Source organism: Lycium barbarum, chromosome 1, assembly GCF_019175385.1.
Source record: "Lycium barbarum isolate Lr01 chromosome 1, ASM1917538v2, whole genome shotgun sequence".
In the NCBI taxonomy this organism is placed as follows: Eukaryota; Viridiplantae; Streptophyta; class Magnoliopsida; order Solanales; family Solanaceae; genus Lycium; species Lycium barbarum.
This window is the reverse complement of record NC_083337.1, coordinates 169,541,017-169,562,551: the sequence shown is the minus strand read 5'-3', so window position 1 is coordinate 169,562,551 and position 21,535 is coordinate 169,541,017. Positions and strand designations below refer to the sequence as shown.

Sequence of the window (21,535 nt, the reverse complement as noted above, 5' to 3'; positions counted from 1 at the left end):
CGCCTATTTTTTTGGACAAGAAATGAATTATATCTGCAGTATAAAATTCAAAATATATATAAATACAACTTTGTAATTGTAACAGGAATATTAAGTAATTGTAATTTTATTTGAAACATTTAATGTATTGAAATCTAAATTGGGATCTAGCAGCTCAGTTGGTTGGTTACCAGAACTTTCACCTTGTTAGTGAGAGTTCGAATCCCCACATTGTAATCCCCTCCCTCATTTCCCCTTCCCTTACTATGTAATTTTAAAAAAATCTAAAAAAAAAAAAAGAGATCTTAATTAGGAATCAAAATGAGTTGCTATACGTAAATATGTATAATTAGAAATTAATGAATTAATGAGAGATATATTTGGTAAGTATGTATTTATTGTATGAATATTTTTGTCTTAAAAATAATAATTTTATGCTTCTGCTACTCCTCAATAACACTTTTTTGTTTTGGCCACATACCTTAAATCGAAGAAAAAAAATACTTTTTGAAGAAAAAAAGTGCTTCTAGCCTGCATAGAGCTTGATCAAACAAATGAAATCTGTAAATCGCATTTGACAAAATACGATTTACCGCGTGCTTTATTTTCAGTCAAACAGAACATATCTTCTCAAATTTGAAAGACTTTTTACACCCTGACCACCTCATTGATCTTGAAGCAATCGTCTTTGAACACACTATTTTCTTATTAACTTTTCTCTAGTTTTTGGTTTACGCCATTATTTACTATCCCAAAATCACAAAGCCTGTGTAATAAATTTGAGTTCGTTTCTTCATTTCTTTTTTAGTACTCGTTTTCATTTCAGAGTGGGCACAAACTACAAAGGATTTGCAAGTTTGAAGAGCTCAAACTTTTTTCCCCAACTATTAATTAGTCGACTTTGAAAGTTATACGAATGTGTAATATTAAACGTATATCTTATACATACACACAACACGTCTTTAAGTAATTTTTTTAATCCCTTTGACATTCTTTCTTTTGTTGTTTTAGTGTCAATTTAACCCAAGATATATTTATGACTACGTCATAGCCTATTAGGAAATTGTTAGCCACTTATTAAGACTTCATGAGAATAGTGTCATTTCACTGCTGATTCGGTCACCAAAGCCAATGTCAACTCTCTGAAAAATGGCCTAGTCCAGTTTTGAATCATAGTATCACAAGTTTGAATATGTTATTATGGTTCGGTTGAATTTCTAAATATGTAAATTTTGAAATAGTTGTTTGAATTGAGACTGAAAATTGAACTCCATATCTTGAATGAGTTTGCTCTCAACTAACTACGAACTTCGTCGTTAATATGTTGCTAAACATCTCGTAGCAAAGCATTTTTTCTAATCTGTCGCTAAAATAGGATTAGTAATGAATTTTCAGTAGTTCAATGTGGATTAGACAAAAAGTGGGAAGTTGATATTATGCTAACAGCTGCAACCGAAATGGAATTGAAGTACCAGCTTATTGGATCCCAACTAACTGCCAGAACCAACAAATTACTCCATTTCTAAGCAATCAAAAATATTAAATGAAATGTTTTGATGAATGTTTGATATGTGATAACGATGGCCTAACTAGTTTGTGCCTACCTGTAATAGCTGGTCCAGAACATATCTTTCATCGTGAGATCCAATGTTGGATGGTACTAAACAGTGTCAAAATAGGGGGAAAAAATAATAAAATAGAACTTGTATTTAAGTAATTATAAACAATGTACAAGAAAAGAGCTTTATCTATCCTAATAATCTTCTATGCTGTCCCGTAAAATATTTTAAATAGATCTCCAATATCACCCATTAAAAATTAGTACAAACTTCGTCGTATCCGATGTTTATGCAAACCAATTATGAATTCAGAACATGTCTTGAATTTCATACTTAGTATGTGAAACTGCTCTGAAGATAAATAGAAGTATTGAATGTCAAACGAACGTACCATTTTCTCATATAAGCTAACTGTTCTCTTCTGCAACTATCAAGTATATGTTTCTTGAATCCTTTTCCCTTTATAGATTTCTCAAGTGACAAACTCTGCTTAGCAGCAAAAACAAGATACGTCACTCTGCTTAGCAGCAAAAACAAGATACATATATACAAGAGAACTTCCCTGAAAATAAAATTGCCTTCATTTAGTGTAGTTGTAAGGAAAAATTTAATCAATTTTTTTACCAGACAAATGAATACTTCAAGTCTCAACTATGAGATCCAATCAAAAAAGAGAATTCCCTTCTAGATGACACGGTGGAGCTCGGGCCAGCTTCCGCGCCACGGATGCAAGCACGCATGCTTCACTAGTACAAGTGCCACCACTTTCTCTATTTAAAGTAAAAGAAAGAAAGTGCGGGTCAAATCTGCATCTTTACGCCCTTCAATTACTTCAAGGGATGGTGACTATCCACCATCAAAAAAGACAATTCGTTGTGACATACTCCTATATCTTCATTCATTATCCAACTCAACCCCAGATGGTAGCTCAAATCTGTTTTTCTTGCTTTCATCAGTTATTGCATCATCCTCAGCATCATCCATGATGGATTCCTTCTTTAAATAATCTACCTTAAAGTCATAATCACCATCCATCATATCACTGTTAGTAGAGGTTTTGTCTTTCTTCCTCCTTTTCTTTTCAGCTTTTCTAAGTTTGGTATTTAGCATGCCTTCCTCAGTATATAACTTCTCATTTTGTCTGCTACTAGCATTCTTGCCACTTGTCCGGCCTGCATCATCTTCTCCTGCACCCATTACCTGATCTTTGTCATCATTAACAAGGTTATCCATCGCATTACTACTCTGAGTCACCGGTTGCTCCAGATTGTCCTGCAGTTAAAAAGAACACTTCGTTGATAGATGCAACAACTTGTTCAGACCTGGGTGAGTTAGAGCATAACAATGCAAGAAAGCTGACATCTGATAAACTTGGGCTCAAGAGCTCCTGCTCTGTATTATTTTTCTTTCTTTCTTTTTTAGGTGCTCTTATGCTGAAAAACTTTTCAAAGAAAGAAATAAGTTTTTAACTGAGAGCTAAGTTCTTAAAAAACAGAAACCTGCAAGATAATTATCGATGAAGCACCCAACGGCGTGGCCTAGTGGTCAATGACGGGGTCTCAGGTTCAAATTCCAGCAGAGACAAAAAAACACTAGGTGATTTCTTCCTATCTATCCTAGCCTTGGTGGACCGAGTTACCTGGTACCTGTTGCTGGTGGGACAGGTATCCCGTGGAATTAGTCGAGGTGCGCGCAAGATGGGCCGGACACCACAGTTATCAAAATAAAAAATTATCGATGAAAAGAAGTTCCACAAACTCTAATTATGCTACTTCTGATTTATTTCATTCATGATCAATCTCATTTGTACATTCAGGACTATTTGTACGTAATGAGTACTGGTGGAAACATTTCTGCATAGCAAGTGAACCAGTCCACAGAACATTAAGAAAAATATCTAAAAGGGCTGATCAGAAAAGAAAGTCTAAAAGGAAACTTACCTCTACCATGGTCTCGTCAAAATTAGCAGGGCGATTTGACGGAACTTCAACTGGGTGAAAATCATCGACTGATTTGAGGCTTCCAATAATTGAGGATTCACTTCCATAGACTTCATCGACATTGAATTCTTTCCCGAGTTCTGTAACTATATTTACCTCTGAATGCTCCCCCTCGTTTCTAGACGGGGGCATAGTGTAGTATGGTATTTTCCCTGAAATGTGTTTAACAGATATCAAACTACTAGCATGTGCATAGAAATACTGTCTTTTTCAAATTCAAATTTTCCTGGAGGAAAATTAACAGTTATCACGCATACCCTCATTCCAGTCATGCAGAACAATCCTTGCAGCAGCATCAACGTCAACAATTCCACCCTTTTTTAGCCTACCCCTAACAGTAGCAACTTTCTGAAGGAAGTCATCCACTGAATCAAAGCTAGGAACCTTGTATATAGTTACTAACATCGTGGCCGGACACAATTTGAGTATCTCCTTTACTGCACAACCAACAGTACAAGCACAGTCAGCCACATCAATCTACCATTGAAATACTCCCTCCGTCCCAATTTATGTGTCATAGTTCAGATTTCGAGAGTCAAACTTCTTAATTTTGACCGTGAATTCAGATAAAGAATCTTTTAAGTTTTTTAAAATAAAATTTACATATTGGAAAACTACGTAAAAAGTACTATAAATCACAATAATTAACAATTCAAAATATTTAAAAGGCATATGAAAAGATCGCAGTCAAAGAAAAACTCGTTTGACTCTCGAAATCCGAACTAAATTGGGACGGAGAGAGTAGACATAAAAGTAATGCAAAAGATGCTAAACCAAATCTAGTTACCAGGACCAACTGGGTCATCTAACTTCTCTATCCTCTTGCAATTTCGAAGAGCAATAGCTGCACCATTCTCTGATGATGACCTAAGCATCACAATCCCAGGGCAGTCCAACAACTTAACATTCTTATCTAAATGGACTTCTTGCATGGATCTTGTTAATCCAGGTGTAGCACCAACATTGACTACGTGAGATCTCTTCAAGCTATTAATCAGGCTACTTTTACCAACATTTGGCAGACCAATGACACCGACAGTAATTGATTTTTTGATCTGCAACAAGTAACTTAGCATTAGCGTGCCACCAGAATAATGAAAGCAAACAATGCAACAAAATGAAATCAACATTGATAAAAGACAGGTAGGTTAATTCCTTGCCCATGCACCAAAGTCCTATGAAGTAGGCTAAATTTCCTTATGTTATTTTCTCCTGTCCTTTTTCCCCAGACACCCAGGAAGCAAAGAAATTTATGGAGAAAAGAATGCCACCCCTATTATGGGATTACTCAGCGTAGCATGGAAAGAATTAAGACAGCTATTAGATGGCGGCAACTAACTATGTCCATCTACAGGTGCAGCATATGGGGCTCTTCGAGCCTATGGAAATCTGCTAGTAGATATTGAAAATCAATCATCAAATATGCTTCAATTCCGAACAAGTTGGGTCAACTATATGATCCTCAATATCCCTTTTTCCCTATTCGGGGCCAATTCATTCCAATGCTGCTACAGCTGTCTTTTAAAACAAATTACGGTTCTCTACATCTCATACTAATTTCTACATCGACATACAAGTTGTTGCAAACCCCAACTTGATGCAAGTTTAACAACACCTATGAATCCCACCAATGTAAGCTTTGCCTAGCTGGTCTTAATTCCACATTTGGATGGGGCCTGCAGTATCAGGAATCCTCTAGAGTGGAATTGAACAGTGAACTTGATTGACACTGAAAGCCAGATTAGAATCAATGTGGCTGAGTTTGCGCATGTAGCCAAATTTGAAGCATGAGAAGACAGTTTGTGCATGAAACATAGCAGTTGAAGTTCAAACGCTTATTCCAGAACTGAGCAGCAAGATAAATAGGTGAGAACCCAATAAAGAAATTGATCCTAGAAGTACCTCATGACTTCGTGAATAATTCTTGAGCAATTTTATCAGATTCTCAGCTCCAAGGCAATCACTTGTCTGCAAAAGGTTTGTGGTCTTTCCAGACTTTGAGGAAGACTTCCAGCCCAGGTTTGACTTCTGTTCTTGGGTGCTACACTTGAAAGAAACTGTTGGTAATTCCTCTCGCAGATACTTCAGCCACTTTTCTGCGGCTTCCCGAGGAACAAGATCTGAATACAAAGTCAAAAAATAAATAATGATGTCCCTATGAACATCTAAACATAACACGTCAAACTTTCATATTAGATGGTGTACAAATTAGCAGTTTGGATGTTTGAAGGGGAGATACAAATATATACAGATTTATCCACAAATATACTTTTATCATCGAAAAAACAATTCCACTTCTTTTGTGCTTCTATAAGTCACTGTGACTCATTCAGGTCAAACAAGAACTTCAACTGATAACCTTTTACTTAGAATAGCACAGATACGTGGGTATTAGAAAATGAAAGAAGCTATCTATGCTTGGTTTCACCCTAAAATGAAAGTTCCAAGTAGATACAGGTCAATGCTATAAATAAAATGAGAAAGGAGATACCAATTTTATTGAGGAGCAACACAAGATGTTTTTCAGGTCCCGCTCTCATCACCATCTTTTCCATGTCAAGACAGCGTGTACCAAGAGGATCTCGAGCATCAAGCACTTCTAAAATGACATCAGAAGCTTCAATAACTTTGACTAACTCCTTGTAGAAAGCCCTTTCCGAGTTATCTGCATGGATAAGCAAGTGTAAAATACCAAAGGGAGTAATAGAGAGAAGGAAGCAAAACCACTAGCACTTCCTCCCACAACCAACCCATGACAAAAAACAAAGAAAAGAAAGGTTCGACATACCGCGGATTTTAACAAAAGTAATTGAATCATTGTTTCCCCTGTCCTCTATAAAATTCTGTTCTCCCGAAGCCATGTCTGCAAGTTCATTCATGTCATCATCCTCGACCAGCCCTAGCTTTCTTTTCTTAGCCTGGAAACCAATGTTATGGTAGTTAAGCAACTGCCCAAATACCACGAGGAAAAAAGCAGTTGAACAACAGAACTGTAACAGGCAAGAGAACCTATCCAATAAAAGAGACAACTTTTTCCAACTATAAGTTGGGTTTGGTCTCTAACCCACTCCAAGGATAGTGTTCCAATGGATTAAACATCCTTAAATCAATTTATTCTTGCCAGATAACCTATGAGCACTAGTGAATTATATAATCCTGGTATGATTTCCATAACGGGTGTATTCGGAACGAAGCAAAATGCTTTCTATTGAAAACGTTTTCCAAGCAAAACTATGGGAGGTGAGGGTGGAGGTACGTGTGTGGGGGTGGTGGGGATGGGGGCTATGGAGTGGGGTTGGGAAAAAGATGAGGTGTGTTGGAGGGTTAGTGGCACACATTCAATGTGGAAGGGAACTCATTTTCCACATTTTTAAGGAACTTGTTTTCCTAGAGAAAATGTTTTCCAAAATTTTTGACCAGCCGAACATGGGAAATGGGGAACTTTTCTGTTTTCCTCTATACTGAACACACCCAACATAGATTCAATATTTCAATTGAAGCCAACACATCAGCAAGCATCACATGAAAACAATCAAACATGGAATATAACTAAACTAGTTTTTTTACAAATATGCATCAATCCTCAATATACATTCTACTCCATTTGGAACACAAAAAGAACCACAGTACTGAAAAAAAAAAAAAAAACTTAATTACCCTATCCTTTTGGGCAGCTTTCTTCTGTTCCAATTCCTCGAGAGCACGAGCACGACGAGCTTCAAGAGCCTTAAGCTCTTGTTCCTTTAAAGGCCAATCATTGGGTATTCCTGGATCCTTTTCCACCTTAGTCTTTTTGTTAAACTCCAGCTTCTTGGCCTCCTTAGCCTTTTTCTTGTGATGCTCTTTTACCTTCCTTATAATCTTGTGCTTCTGCTTCAGTGTTACCCTTTTGCTCTTACTCTCTGCAACAACCCAAAAGTAGTGAACAAAAAAAAAAAAAAAAAGCTTAACACAAAAAATCAAAAGAAAATTTTAATCAATATTATCAATAAATAGAGTGTAATTGCTTACTCTTGCTTTGCTTCCCCATCTTTGTTTGAAGGGAAAGAGCTGTAGGGTTTTGGAAGTCGTAGTAACTAGGGACCCGAACAAGGTTCAGTTCTTCTATATACGCGCCTAAAATAGGTAATGTACAAGTACACATATATAGCCTATTTTTCTTTTTAAGACATAACCAAAATATATGTTAGATGTTTATAAATTTAGGCACTTTAAAATCAACTTCAAACATACATAGAGTTTAATTCCAAAAATCTATGTCTCAAGTTTTTTGTCTGGAATTTAATATATTACTTGTGCAAGTAAACTTCATACATTTGTTTTCTAAATCTCAAACATTTTCGGAAAAAAATTCATTATTGTCCTCAATCTCTTATGGTTTAATACCTAAATAGCCCCCTAAACTTGACATGTTTTGTAAGATAGACATATAAACTTATAACGTGACTAGATAGACGCTTAAACTTGTCTAAAATGTAATTTTTAAACGCATTTGTCCATCCTAGCAATTCACGGGTTTTGTATTTTGGAATGAGCGCGTGAAACTTTTGCAAAATTGCTGAGTCAGCAAAATAACAGTAATTTTTTTGGCATACTTGTTTTTTTTTTTTTTTTTTTTTTTGTGGGCGTAATTGTCTCTTTAGTTTCTAACCTTTACGCCTCAAAAAAAGAAAAAAAAAAGGTAAGATCTCATCCAATATAATGATGTGCTTTCTACGCTATTAACTCAAATTGATTAGATTTTGGTAAAATAAAATGTAATTTACTATAATAGCTTATTCAAATTTTTTCTAAATTTTCTCAAAATTTGTTATAGTATTTCGTCTTTCAAAGGTAGGAAATAGAAGTTCAAAATATTTTTGAGTTTCTTAGGAATAAAATTTAAAAATGATGTTGAAAAGAGTGAACAACTGCTCTCTTTTTTTCTTATAAATAAGAAATACATGCTTGAATTTTTTGCTTTTTTCTAGACGTTTGATGTTATTATTAATGAATAAAGCAAATATGTTATATGTGCACCGCTGGAAAAAATATCAATATACTCTGTCTTCAAATATCATGATTTTCTCTTGATCTTTGTTGAAGTTTGGATGAGTTTTGACTTTACATTTAGAGGGAAGTGGTTAAAACTCAAGGAATTTGATAATGAACTGTTCGCGAGAATGAAGACATCGCGGGAATGAACAAATTAGGAGTACAATGGCTTTGGACTATTATTTGCCTACATGGAAATAAATTAAACGTGGTTGGCTTAGATTTTCTTACATGAACTATTATTTATTTATTTATTTGCTACATAAATGACACTTGAACCTTACGCACAGGGTCTTCAATGTAAATGTGTTTAAAAAATACGCTTTTGACAAGTTTAAGTATTTATTTGGCCACTTTATAAGTTCATATGCATGTTTATCTTATAAAACATGTAACTTTAGGAGACCATCTGGTTATTAAGCCATCTCTTATATGACTATAAACTATTAGCTTTGAACGAGACAATAGTCAACAATCTACAACCTAATATGATTACTATTATTTTAAGAATAAAATTAGAATAATGCAAGAAAGAATGCAGAAGTAGAATGTCTTAAACAATAACTGGAACATTGCTCCCAGCTATGGATTCAATATGACACCAACTCAGACCAGCACTACCCAATCAATTCTCCTGAAACTGAAGGGTATCCTTGTTAAAAAATAATCACAAACTAATAACCAACTTGATATACAAATTTTACATTCTCATGGTTCATTATAAATACACGCACCAATAGAAGCATTAATAGATGAATAAAATAGTCTGATAAGCGTACTAAAATTTCGCCAATGAACCAAACATGGATGAAAGAGCACAATGAACTTTGATGCTGTTAGAGTCAATTGGAAACTCTTGGGTAATTTTCACTTGTTTAAAAAGAAGAAGTAAGAGGAGAAGGCGAATGAGATGCACATAGTGTTATGTATGAAGTTTGCTAACAATAGCTACAACTACAAGTTAAATAATTTGGAAAAACTGGATTAACTTTATTGGTAAAAACTAATCATTTTTTTTTTGTGCGGATTGTCCTTCAAAAGCACTGGTCTTTAATTTTTGTCCCTCAAATTGGTGGTCTTTAATTTTGCCCTTCGTCTAATACTCCAAGCTTCTGGGTTCGAACCCCAGTTCAGTAAAAAAAAAAAGAATGAATTTTGCAAGGCAGAAGTTTGGATTCGCAAGACAGAATTTTGCATGGCAGAATCTTGAATGCAAAACTCTACCTGCAAGCTCAGTTTTGCCCTGAAACTCTACCTGCAAGCAGAGTTTGCAAAACCTACCTCACATGCAAACCTGCGGGGAGAGTTTTGCATTCAGGTATAAGGCAAAACTCGCATGCCTGAAGGCAAAACTCTACTTTCTCTACCTTAAGGTAGAGTTTGCCTCAAAACTCTACCTGATCAGTTAGAGTTTGACTGCAAATTCAAACTCTGCCTGAAGGTAGCAAAATTCTACCATTCAGGCAGAGTTTTGCACGCAAATCTCTGCCTTGCGAATTCAAACTCTACCTTGCGATTTTTTTAAAAAATTTTTTTTGATAGAGCGAGGGGGTTCGAACGCGAAACTAAGGAGCTCTAACGAAGGGAAAAAAAATTAAAGACCACCGCAAAATAAGGGAATTCCTGCGAATTTCCCCAAACTAATCAGTCGATTAAACTTTAGATAGATCTAGTTTATTTAAAGCGGGGACAGGTTACAAAAGAAATTACTATCCGATTCGGTTGAAAGGACAAAAACGTGTTGGGGTGAGAGAGGCTTGAACTCTCGACCTCAGGATTACTCACTCGTATAGCTATGAGACCTATGCGCCAGCCAACCAGATGTCATTTGCACATCTTTTTATTTATCTACTAGATGGCGTATGCCTGTGCTACGCACGAGCCCAACATTTTAGATTATAGTGTATCTATGTGTATGTAGTTGTGTTTGGGTGTGATAATATATAGTATATAATATTGCTAATAAACATACATAAGTTTGCACTGTTTTTATGCATATATATATATATATATATATATATATACTATGTTCAAAACCCGATTAATATAACATTGTAATTTGTGCTCCGTATCCAAAATTTTATTATATTAGTGTTTGCTACGAATACAAAATTGGCAAAAATTTATTAATACTTTTTAAAAGAGAAGATTTGTTTAAAAGGAAACTATTTTCCTCTCTTTGATATAAAACAATAGCAATATTTAAGTATTAGTTGATACTTTGAATTTTAATTCGATTAATTTAAAGGTGTAAAATATTCTATTGTTAATGTATGTAGATTGGACCTAAACAATAATTATTATTTTTTATCAAATTTTGATTTGGATAATTTTAATTCAAATTATTAAATTAATTTTACATGATTAAAACGAAACAAAGTAGAAATTTAATTTTCTATTTAAACAAAGAACTACTATTTTTTAATTTTTGGTAAATATTCTTGGTTTAGCTCATTTTACTTGTCATGTTGTCTTTTGCACGGTTTTTTTAAGAAAACGTCAATTAGAATTATAATTTAACTAATTTATCTTATTCATTATTTGATCTCCATTTAATATTATTTTTTCTTTTACGACATTAATCTCTTTTCACATTTATTAGAGTAAGAATAAAAATGAAAAAGTAATTAAATTCTATCTTGTTTTAAAATATAAATATTTTAAATATATTTATTTACTAAACATAACAAATAAATGACATGGTGGAATAACAAATAAAAAGTTAAATATCTAGATTAGATCTCAGGCTAATATAAGAAAAGAAAGTAAATTGCATGATTTGATTACTTAAACTTTTGAAGAAAAACAATAATATGGAGTTCATGTTTTTTACTGTACAATAATTTCATTTGCTCCCACTAATGAGTTGATACGCATGTGATAATGAATCCACCATTATTGATTTAATGGGGATACTTTGGAAATTACATGAACATTGTTTAATTTTTTTTAATATGGGGTGCACGTTTTTTTATTTTTGACATTGCTTTTTTTTTTTTTTAATATGGAATCCACTTTTTTTTTTATATTACTTGGTGTTTTTAGTATGGGGCCCACCTTATAATTTTTTTTAAGGTGACAGAGGACAACCCATGCTTCTATATAGGACAAGTGAGGGATGGCTCAGTGGTTAAGCAACTCCACCCACGACCGGTAGGTCCTGGGTTCGAGTCACACTGGAGGGGAAGTGTGGAAGCACTATAAATCCTCGCGAGGGGAAAAAAAAAAATGCTTCTATATAGTAGTAAAGTAATTTAGTATAATGTCTTTTTACTGGAAGGGTTTTTCTCGGGTTTTTCTGTCTGTTATTTTCTGTTCCTTGTATTGCTAAGATATACATACATACATACACAGAGAGTAAAGAAAAGGTTATTTTGAATGAAGGTGCGCACACTTCTGATCCACAAATGTGCATTTAGGTACCACTTTCTCCTTTGAATCCTTCATTGATGCTACAATTTCCTACTATACTGGAACTATGTATATACACAGGTCTACGTTTTCGTTTTAAGCTCTAAGTTCATTTATGTCTTTACACTTGTAGGCAATTCATTTTACTATCCGCTCTCTGTTGCTCAAAATAATTGTTTTAGTAAGTGTATCAGTATGAGGCGAAAAATTAAGCGTAGCTTATTGTGTTGTGCAACTTTCTGAATTAAATAAGAGCTTCTAAATTTTCTTAAGAAACTAGTTATGTAATTCAAGCAAACTGCAGTGAGTGAATTGCTAGTATAAACACTAAGCGATCAGTACAATCAACATATGAAGGGGAATGGAACTGTTATAGTTACTATGGAAGAGAATTGAAGCTCATTATGCATATCCTATGTCATACTTTGAAGGGTTCAACACTTTAGTTTTAACTTTCTCAAGTCTGGTTACAATGTGCACGTTATATATAAAGGTGCACAGGTCATATCTGATGCAGGATGTCGAGATTAGTGAGTGACCTACTTAGTTGCCTTCCTCTTCAAAGAGAGGGAATGACGGTGATGTCTTTATGAGCACAACGATTATAAACAGTTAAAATCCAATCAGCACAAAGATTACAAAGGCAAATGTGTATAGTGTACTTATTGGCAAACGGAAAGCAAATATGTTTTTCTTGTTGAATATATGTGTATAATGACAACAGATGGCTTCCTCGGAAACAACCTCTCTACCTCTCACAAAGTTAGAGGTAAGGTCTGCGTACATACTACCCTCCCCAGACCCCACATGTGGGATCATGTTGGGTATGTTGTTGACAACAGATGGCTTCCATACATTAATTAAGATGGATAATCGTGGTTTTCTTCTTGCATTTGTAGGAAATCATATTGTTCTTATATTCTTAACTGATGACTAAAACTCTACTGCCCCTTAGTACCATGTGACCAGACCATATTTGGGGCACATGAACGAAATTTCTTATTGATTGTTGCTTATGTAGCTGTTGCTTTGGAAGCCGAGACGGGTTGGACCTTTTGTAGGATGCGAACCAGCAACAGGATCTTCTAACTGGGAAGACTGCAAACTATGGATGGTAGGACAGGTGGCCTTCCCATCAAGTTCTAGGCTGCTGGTCAATGGAAATTTCTCAGAGAAGCTCTTTGTGTCTAAAAGCTCAGCTATGTTGATACACAGGTCTCATATCCTCCTTGAATAACTCCGGTTTAATTTGAATGATGTGTAGTTTTATTAGCTTGAAGCTTGTGTTATCCACAAGCCTTTTTATCCTTTTCGTATTCTGGTTGTTAGTCTTGATGGGAAAGCACAAAAAAGGTGCTTCTATGCCCTTCTCGTTGTTTAATTGTTCTTGATTTAATAGGTTCTCCTCTTTTGCTGTTCAGCAGCCACCATTACAATTTTTTTAATGCGGTAGTCTGATCACTTGCAATATTTGGTTCAGGGATTTTGCTTTGGAAGCTGTAGAGTATCCCTCTTGCTATCATCAAATACTTCGATGAAAAGACCAAACATGCACAGTTGCAAGAGGGGTTTTACCGTCGCTTCTCTTGTTGATGCTGATGCGGTGGTAACTTCTGAATTGGTTCCTGCCATTGATCAAATGCTTCTAATGACTAGTGTATTTCTTACATATCTAGCTGGTGTAATACCTTCAAATATTAGAGAAAAGACCAAAAGCAAAAACATGGACACTGATGGGACTTCCTTTTCTGGTAGGTAAGAACGGTATTAGATGAGGCCTTTTACTGATGCAAGTAGTATATTGACTGACTTTAGGTGTCTTGCAGTCTTTGACTTGGTCTGATTCACGTATAATTTTTTATCGCTGAATTATTTTTCCTTTAATTGCAGTGCTAGGAGAAAGGTCAATTTCATTGATACAAAATTTGCCTGGGATGTAGTGAAAGGAAAACTCCCGAGTTCTCTGTCTTCTACGAAAGAAGAACTGGTCTTTGGTGCTACACCTGTTGAATTTGAACAAAGCCATGGAAGACAACCTTCAAATTTATGTGCTCTTGCCCAGGGCTCAAGGTTGAGGTTACTTTGGGCATCTTTTCAGTTACCCAAGAAAAAGGCAGGCATTGTCTCTATCATTGCTTTGTACATTTGAATCGAACAGCTTCGTGATCTTTTTAAATAGGAAGACTTCTCGTTGATCACTCATATTAAGGTTGTTCCTTGATTAAAAAAAAGGCTGTTTAAATGTAATTTCTAATGAAACTTATAGACGATAAAGGGATGTTAACTACCATTTCATTGATGCATTTGGTGCATATCTTTGCATTCTTATAAGGTTGTGTTCAGGAAGTGTCCTTTTATAAAGCAATATATTTAAGTCATTTTTTTTGTGGTCAATACTAGTTTTTGTGTGGTACTGGAGGCACTAGTACATGATATTTCATCTCAAATTTATCTTTTCCTCCCTCCGTGCCATTTTAGGTGAAGGTGTTTGACTAGGCACGAAGTTTAAGGAGATAATCTGAAATTTTCCCTTTCGTTATTACTTATTTCTTTATGTTAAAGACCAGAAGCTTTTGGTCTTAAACATGTTGTGACATTTTTGTGGCTATATAATTATGTTGCTAAGCGTAAGGTGTTGTTCTTTTGAAACAAAGTGAAAAAGGAAGCGTGTCACATAAATGGGACAGGGGAAGTTTGTTTTTTTCACTTCTCCAGTAAGATTTTGAACGGGGAATAGTACTCACGATTATTCACTTTTACTATTTTCCTTTTCATTCTTTCTACTCAAGCAGGTGGTTTCATTGTCCTAACTTATGGTTTTGCAACTTCTCCAGGTTGATTGTATTTCCACGAATACTGCTACCTTAAGCAAGGATGATTTCTTGACCATTTATAATGATGTCATTAAGAACTCGTATCAGCCTTTACGTGTAACTTGGCTGGAAGAGGAACTGCTTCTGAAAAATGACAAAACCAACAAGGTATTACTTGAAAAAGATGTCCTGTTCTTGTTAAGTACGAAAGAAAACATGCTGCTACATGCGACTTATTTAGGTATCTCTTCTTTCAATTATATTGTCAGGAATGTCTCTCCATAGTGTTTGACAAGTTAGATGGACATGGTAATGTCCTGATGAATATCAAAAAGTCAGGGAAGGATGATCTGTATGCAGAACTGATATGTGTTCTTAGATTTGGTTTTCTCAGGTAATATCACTTCTTCTGGTCATGGGAATAAAAGTAAAATTTCGTGGCTAGTTTAAATTTTTGATTCAGATGCAAAGATGTAGATTGCGTTTTAATTCAAGAATTCGTGGCTAGCTTTTTATTCTAGATTTGTGATTTCAATTCCTTATCATCAACATACTTATTGCTAACATTTTTTAACAATTAATATATCACTTTGTTAACTATATCTTTTGTTTTGTTCTGTGCCATATTCTTCACGAAAGAATCTGCCGGTGCTTAGCGTGTTGTTGTCTATCGGAAAATGGAAACGGAAATGCCTATTTTGCACTACCTAGCTTTCGGACTTACACGCACTGAAGAGTGCTTAACTACGCTGATTGTACTATGTGCAAAATTTGAATTGTTTTTCAAATGGACATTTTCTTAGTGGCGGTAAACTGTATCTCCACAGAAACAGAACTTGAACTTCTAATCTGTTACTATGTTACATTTTTCTCTTTATTGGTTTGGTTGGATGTCCCTTCGGAGTTTCGAGCCAGTCCGGACTAAGACAATAAAATTGTCGAAAAAGATGCCTTAATGTGCTTTAGTGCTGAATATGACAGGAATGATGGACTTTATGATAACAGCTTGTTTATGGAGCATGTTGTCTCTGTACTGGAGGATTTGGTGATTATGTTGGCAGATGGGATTGCCAGTATGTATGTGGGCCTTATTTCTGTTGATAGTAGTATGTCAAATGAATTGAACAACCTTGATTTGAGTTTGTGTACAATGTCAACCCGAGCACTTCAGAAGTTACGCAATGAGGCATTAACTTTTGTTTGGGGCACCTTGTATTTTGTTATTGTATTCATGTGTAAGTTAATGCTTCATGCTATGGGACCGAATTCTCTCTTTATTTTTCATGCTTATGTATAAAAAAGTTGAAGTTGCATGGACCTTATCACTTCTTCGTGCCTTTTGCTGTTAAAAGTACTGCTTTGTAAGAATTACAGTTGGTTTGGAGTCTAAAACCATAAGCCACCAGCAGTGGATGAAGGAACATGCTTTTACTATTTATGCTATAAAGAACTGAGATTAATGTCCCAATGTAAATTATTTTAACAGGTTGCTCTCCATCAGTGGTCGCATCAGAACATGGAAGCAGTTGTCTCCATGTATGAAGATCGGTTTGACTTGTGCACATTTCAATGCTAACTAGTTGAGGTATCTAGCAAGAGTAAGGATCAAACTACTAATTGGTGGAAGAAGCTAGTGTAATAAGTTCTAGACCGGTGTCACGTCAATTGAATGTTGTTGCGATCAACCAAATATCTAGGTCTTATTTCATCAACACAAGAGTGAATTCATAGCAGCCATATAGAAAGATAAAGTGAGAGAAAAGTGTTGATTTTCGCACAGTGAAAATCAGCTATAGCAGTCCACTTCAAACTGAGTTGCCCGATTCGTTAACCGTTGGATCGTGCTGAAATTTGAACTGCGGGTTCTAAACATCTGTTTCTTGGATTTCAACGGTGAAGATTGGATTTTGTTAACTGTAGATCCAGTTTTCGAGCACGAACAGTAGCTCAATTTTGGGGGTGATTTCTCTCCTTTCTTCACTAGTTTTGGTGCTATCTTTTATGTATTGTTGCTCCATGTTTGGCGTTGATGTTGTATTCATTTGGAGAACATTCTTGTAACTCTTGTTGATTACTAGTGGAGCTTTTGTAGGCCGGAGGTCCCGTGATTGTTTCCTCTTCACATTCAAGGGGTTTTTCCACGTAAAATTAGTGTCTCTTGCAATTGGTTTATTTTACTTGCTTTGGTATTTTATTGTTGGTATAGTTTCTGCCCATATATCCGTTTGCGCTTGAAATTAGTTTGCTTCTCTTGTTCAAATAGTGTGGGAAGTTTTGACTTGAGTGTTTTTTCCGCTATTACCTTGTTGTGCAATTTGGTTATTGCTTGTTTCTTCCCAACGATAACGTTTTATGAATACTAGTTCACTAGAAGAGAATATTTACTTATTAACATTTATAAGAATAAAAGTTCTATTGTTAGAAGAATTAATCTTTTGTTCCAGTTCTTGACTCACTAATCTTCAAAAATCAAATCCAGCCCGAAAATTAACCTGATACCGATTATTTGGACAGTAGGAAGAGGAAATTAGTGATTTCTGTGCTCGAGAGTAGCATTTTGCAATTCTAGATATTCAAGAAAAGATGTATAGCTCTAAGCCAAGGACTTGATAGTACCTTAAAAGTTCGAGTCTCTTGCATTCCCTCTTTGATCAATTAGCAAATTATTGACAAAAATGTGTGTCAGCGTACAAACGAAGAAATGGAGTCCAGAATAGTGTCGTTGATGATTGGGGAAATTAAAAAGATTCGTTGTTGGCAACTATATTAGTTAGTGATTTTTTAATATGAAATATAGTTCAAAGTTATATATAAAAAACTTAGTTCTAAGGCTGTAAATGTTGAATCATGAGATGGTTGATTTCGGATATCGAGGTTGTCACGCTGGCTTTAGTTGGTATTGAAGTTTCATATGCTGTCGATGTAGCATATGTAACTATTGCAAAGCTTAATCGCAGTTTGTGGTCATAAGTCTATCCTGGAATACTTGTGAAAACTGCTTTTAAATTAAAATCAGATGCTAGTTACTATTAGTCTCGTTATCTTGTTATCAGATGCTAGTTACTATTAGTCTCGTTATCTTGTTACATTTATGAATATGTTGCAATTCTCTTTAGGTCCTATTTTCTTCGCCTGTGCAGGCATTAGCAAGTCCAAAAGGAAATAAACTTATTAACTGTGTTTCTTAACCTTTTCAGGAGATACTACTACAGTCTTTTCCTTGAATTGGCTGATATCGCAATGCCATTGGTGAGAACTGTTATTGCTAAGGTGAGTGATGCAATCTCATTCTTTCTGGTTTAATTGATAGGGAGATCATTGGGGCTTATTTACACTGGGATAAGACAATCACTGCGGTGGAAGAACTAGGAACTGGCCAGTCTCCTTTTCGTGTTTGCTACAAATTCTTTCCAACTCTTTTTTTTGCATTATCTTACACATGTATTGAGAAAGAATACGGTAATACTGAACATTGTCAAAGAAAAATTTATAGCTAGGATTCTTCAGTTTTGTTTTCAATAGTTGAAACTTGAAACTAATAGTTGAAGGAAAGTCCTAAAGGTACTGTTCTGTCTCTCATCTGCAGAGTTACTTTTTATAATCATTAAAGATTATTACCCAACTTATTGTTTTTGATAAGGTAAGATTTTATTAAAACATTGTTTACCCAACTTATTTAGTTGTCTGAGAACCATTATACAGAAAAAATAAAATAAAAAAGAAAGCAAAACAAAGCTTTTGGAATTCCATAACCTCAGTGCTCAGTGAAAGCACTATCATCTTTGTCTTTTCTCAACGAGTTAGTCAAGCTACAAGGAAAAAGTTTTTTCCATTTGACCACTCACTTTAAGTACTATAGTTTGTAAGCTTCTGCTATATATAATTAAAGTCTTATCATTTTGATTTCAGTAGCATCCCTGGTTACTACCTTTCCGCTTTGTCTCGAATTTTACTCATTTTTTTCATAGATAATGAGTATGACAAATAATGGATGTGTTTTGATGTCTACCATATTTGTCAAGCTCATAGTTGCACTCGGTATTTGCACTCTTGGCTTAGACCCCAGGATTGGAGCCAAAGAATCTTCAGCTCATAAAACTACCAAATTGTTAGCACCTTGCATCTTTGCACAAATCACTGTACTACTATGGAAAGTAATGGACGCAAACATTGGAGACAAGGACAAGACAAGGGTACGTAATAAGAGAAAAAGCAAAAGTAATCTCAAAGGATAATGTGTTGTGGTCTACCACCTTTACAGGACAAATCCCTAAGAAACTTCTTCTTACACACTAAATAATTCACACTATTTCAAAGTGTTTCACTTTGCATAAAGTAATCTGTTCCCACTTTGATCTTTCACTTCCCATAGGAGACCTAATTATTAGGGTTATACAGTTTAGAACAGATGGTAAAATAATTAGTCTCAAATTGTCCCTAATGGGAATAGGAGCTGGTCTTTATGCTTGCTTTTTCTTGAAATTAGAGACGAATCATTGAACAAAATTTTGCTCAAGATAAAAGATTTAGATTTTTGTTGAGTGAAGGACCACAAGATAAGCCTTTGAATGGAAGATGACGGCTGATGGTATTTTGTGATGCATGCTTAGTTCGCTCAGCTCATCAATGAATGGAAAAGGCTGTGCTTACCAGTCTTGCTGGCATGCAAGACTTGTCAGTTATTAAAATAAAAAAAAAAAGAGAAAGGCAGATGTTACTTTTATCAATTCCGTTTGAGATGTTTCTTGCTTCATGTTTCACTTTTGAAGGTATTAAAGGAGAAAGAAACTCATGTGAATCAAGATGCTCCAACAAATCCACAAAATAGTCTGGTGGGATGGTTGGAATTCTTTCACCCTTAACCAAAGATCTTGGCTTCGAGACACGAGAATGGAGAATCTTTCGGTAGGTAGAGCTTTCCCTCGTTCCTCGTGGTAGACCTATCCAACGCTAGTTCGAATTAGTCGAGTCAGTAAGTAGGTCATTGAATACCGAATGGTTAATAAAAGAATAAAAAAAGACAAAGAAAAAGAGAAGAGAAATAGGAACTAATGTGTGTGTTCATTTCTGCATTATTGGCCCCATGCCCCTGTCTAGCCCCCACAAAGAAAAGAAGAAAAAGGCAAAAACTAGGTACTGAAGCTTTATATTGATCCAACAGGTACCATTATTATTTTGCTTTATGGTTTCATGCAAAGGCCCTAATTATAGTACTAAGGATCAGTTTGGCCATAAGAATTATTCACTTTTTTTCGGAATTTTTTTTTCACTTTTTTTCGGAATCAGCGTTTGGTCATGAAAATTTCAAATACAACTAGAAGTTGTATTTGGAACTTGAAAAATAAGAAAAACTTGTTGTTCAAGTTTTTCACTTTTTTCACAACCAAAACAAGTACATTTCAACAAAAAAATACAATTTCAAAAACTATGGCCAAACACAACTTCAACTCCGACTACAACTACAAAATTCCAAAAAAAGTGAAAAAGTTTTGGTTTCTATGGCCCAACGCCTACTAAGAATTTTTTTTTCACCCGTAACTGCTCCCCTAATTAGATTAAGACATGCCTTCTGCAACCTCGCCGCCCCCAGGGTGTTGGAACTTATCTACTCATGTTTTATATTGTCATGGATATATAATAAATAGCCTTTAAACTAGATAAGTAAAAATAAATATTTGTGTCAAGTTCGCATCGAGATTAGACTCAGTGAGATTATTTAGCATTTTTTGAAGTAATGAATAGACTTAATACCTACATACACCCTGACCCTGTTGTATATTGTTAACTAAAAATTGATAAAACTACACTTAATTGAAAAATTGAAATAGGATACACACTAAACTCTCGAAATTCTCAAAACATAAGAAAATAACACTTAATTGAAAAATTGAAATAGGATAGACAATAAACTCTCGAAATTCTCAAAACATAAGACAATAAACTGTCATGGACCCAAGATTACCTACCTAATCCTACTACTAACCAAATATATGTAAGGAATTTAGAGGGAAAGGGGTGGGGTAGGGATGGTGGGTCATGATGTTCAAATAATGCCAGTAATATCCAGCTTAACTTGCATATCTACAGGTTAGTCGGCAAAAAAGATGAGAAATGTGTTTAACAGTTGATAATAATTCCCGACCTTGTTTTGGTGCGTTTACACAATCCTTTATTTTAATAATCTCGTCAATGGTGTTTTCTTTTGACTTCTGTGTCATAAATCTTTGTCATGGAAAACATGATGGATTTGTTTAATTTTTCCCCCTATTTTAGACACTAATTGTCAATGTTAGAACAGCAGATCTATAGCTGTTTGTTTTGCTTGTTTTCTTTCTCATCTTCTCCTTCCTCTCTCTAGTTTGCATTGTTAGGTCTTAGCCAAAAAAAATAAAAAATTGTTAGGTCATGCTGGCGAAAATGTCTTTATTATTGTTATCATTATTGCCAGCTCATGTTAAGATTGGATTATGTAATGTAATTTATCTGCTGAAATCATCGAGATTTCGTGATCCACCACCGACTTTTTCGTTACTGAAATTCTCTTTGATTAATCCATGTGTAATATTCGGAATTCACATACTAAAAGGAAAATTCAATGTGTTCGGAACGCTCTTTTATCTTAAGATTTTATATATGCTAGATGTCTCTATATAGCGAATGCTTTTCTAATTCTGACCGACATTAATGATTTAATACCAAAATTAAGGGGAACCAAGCATTGATTATCTGTAGATGATAA

The 21,535-nt window shown here is 34.9% G+C and overlaps 1 protein-coding gene and 1 pseudogene across 1 annotated transcript; one reads left to right on the top strand and one right to left on the bottom strand.

The window, feature by feature from the left end:
• Window positions 1-1,977: 1,977 nt before the first annotated feature.
• Window positions 1,978-7,694, bottom strand: LOC132607381 (guanine nucleotide-binding protein-like NSN1). Its single transcript, XM_060321323.1, has 9 exons — window positions 7,550-7,694; window positions 7,196-7,440; window positions 6,327-6,456; window positions 6,030-6,203; window positions 5,441-5,658; window positions 4,326-4,593; window positions 3,796-3,975; window positions 3,479-3,690; window positions 1,978-2,810 (listed from the first exon to the last, which is right to left on the bottom strand). Exons 1-9 carry the CDS (start codon window positions 7,680-7,682, stop codon window positions 2,433-2,435), a joined length of 1,938 nt encoding a protein of 645 aa, XP_060177306.1. The 5' UTR covers window positions 7,683-7,694; the 3' UTR covers window positions 1,978-2,432.
• Window positions 7,695-12,707: 5,013 nt separating this feature from the next.
• On the top strand, window positions 12,708-18,165 carry LOC132617980 (uncharacterized; annotated as a pseudogene).
• Window positions 18,166-21,535: the final 3,370 nt, after the last annotated feature.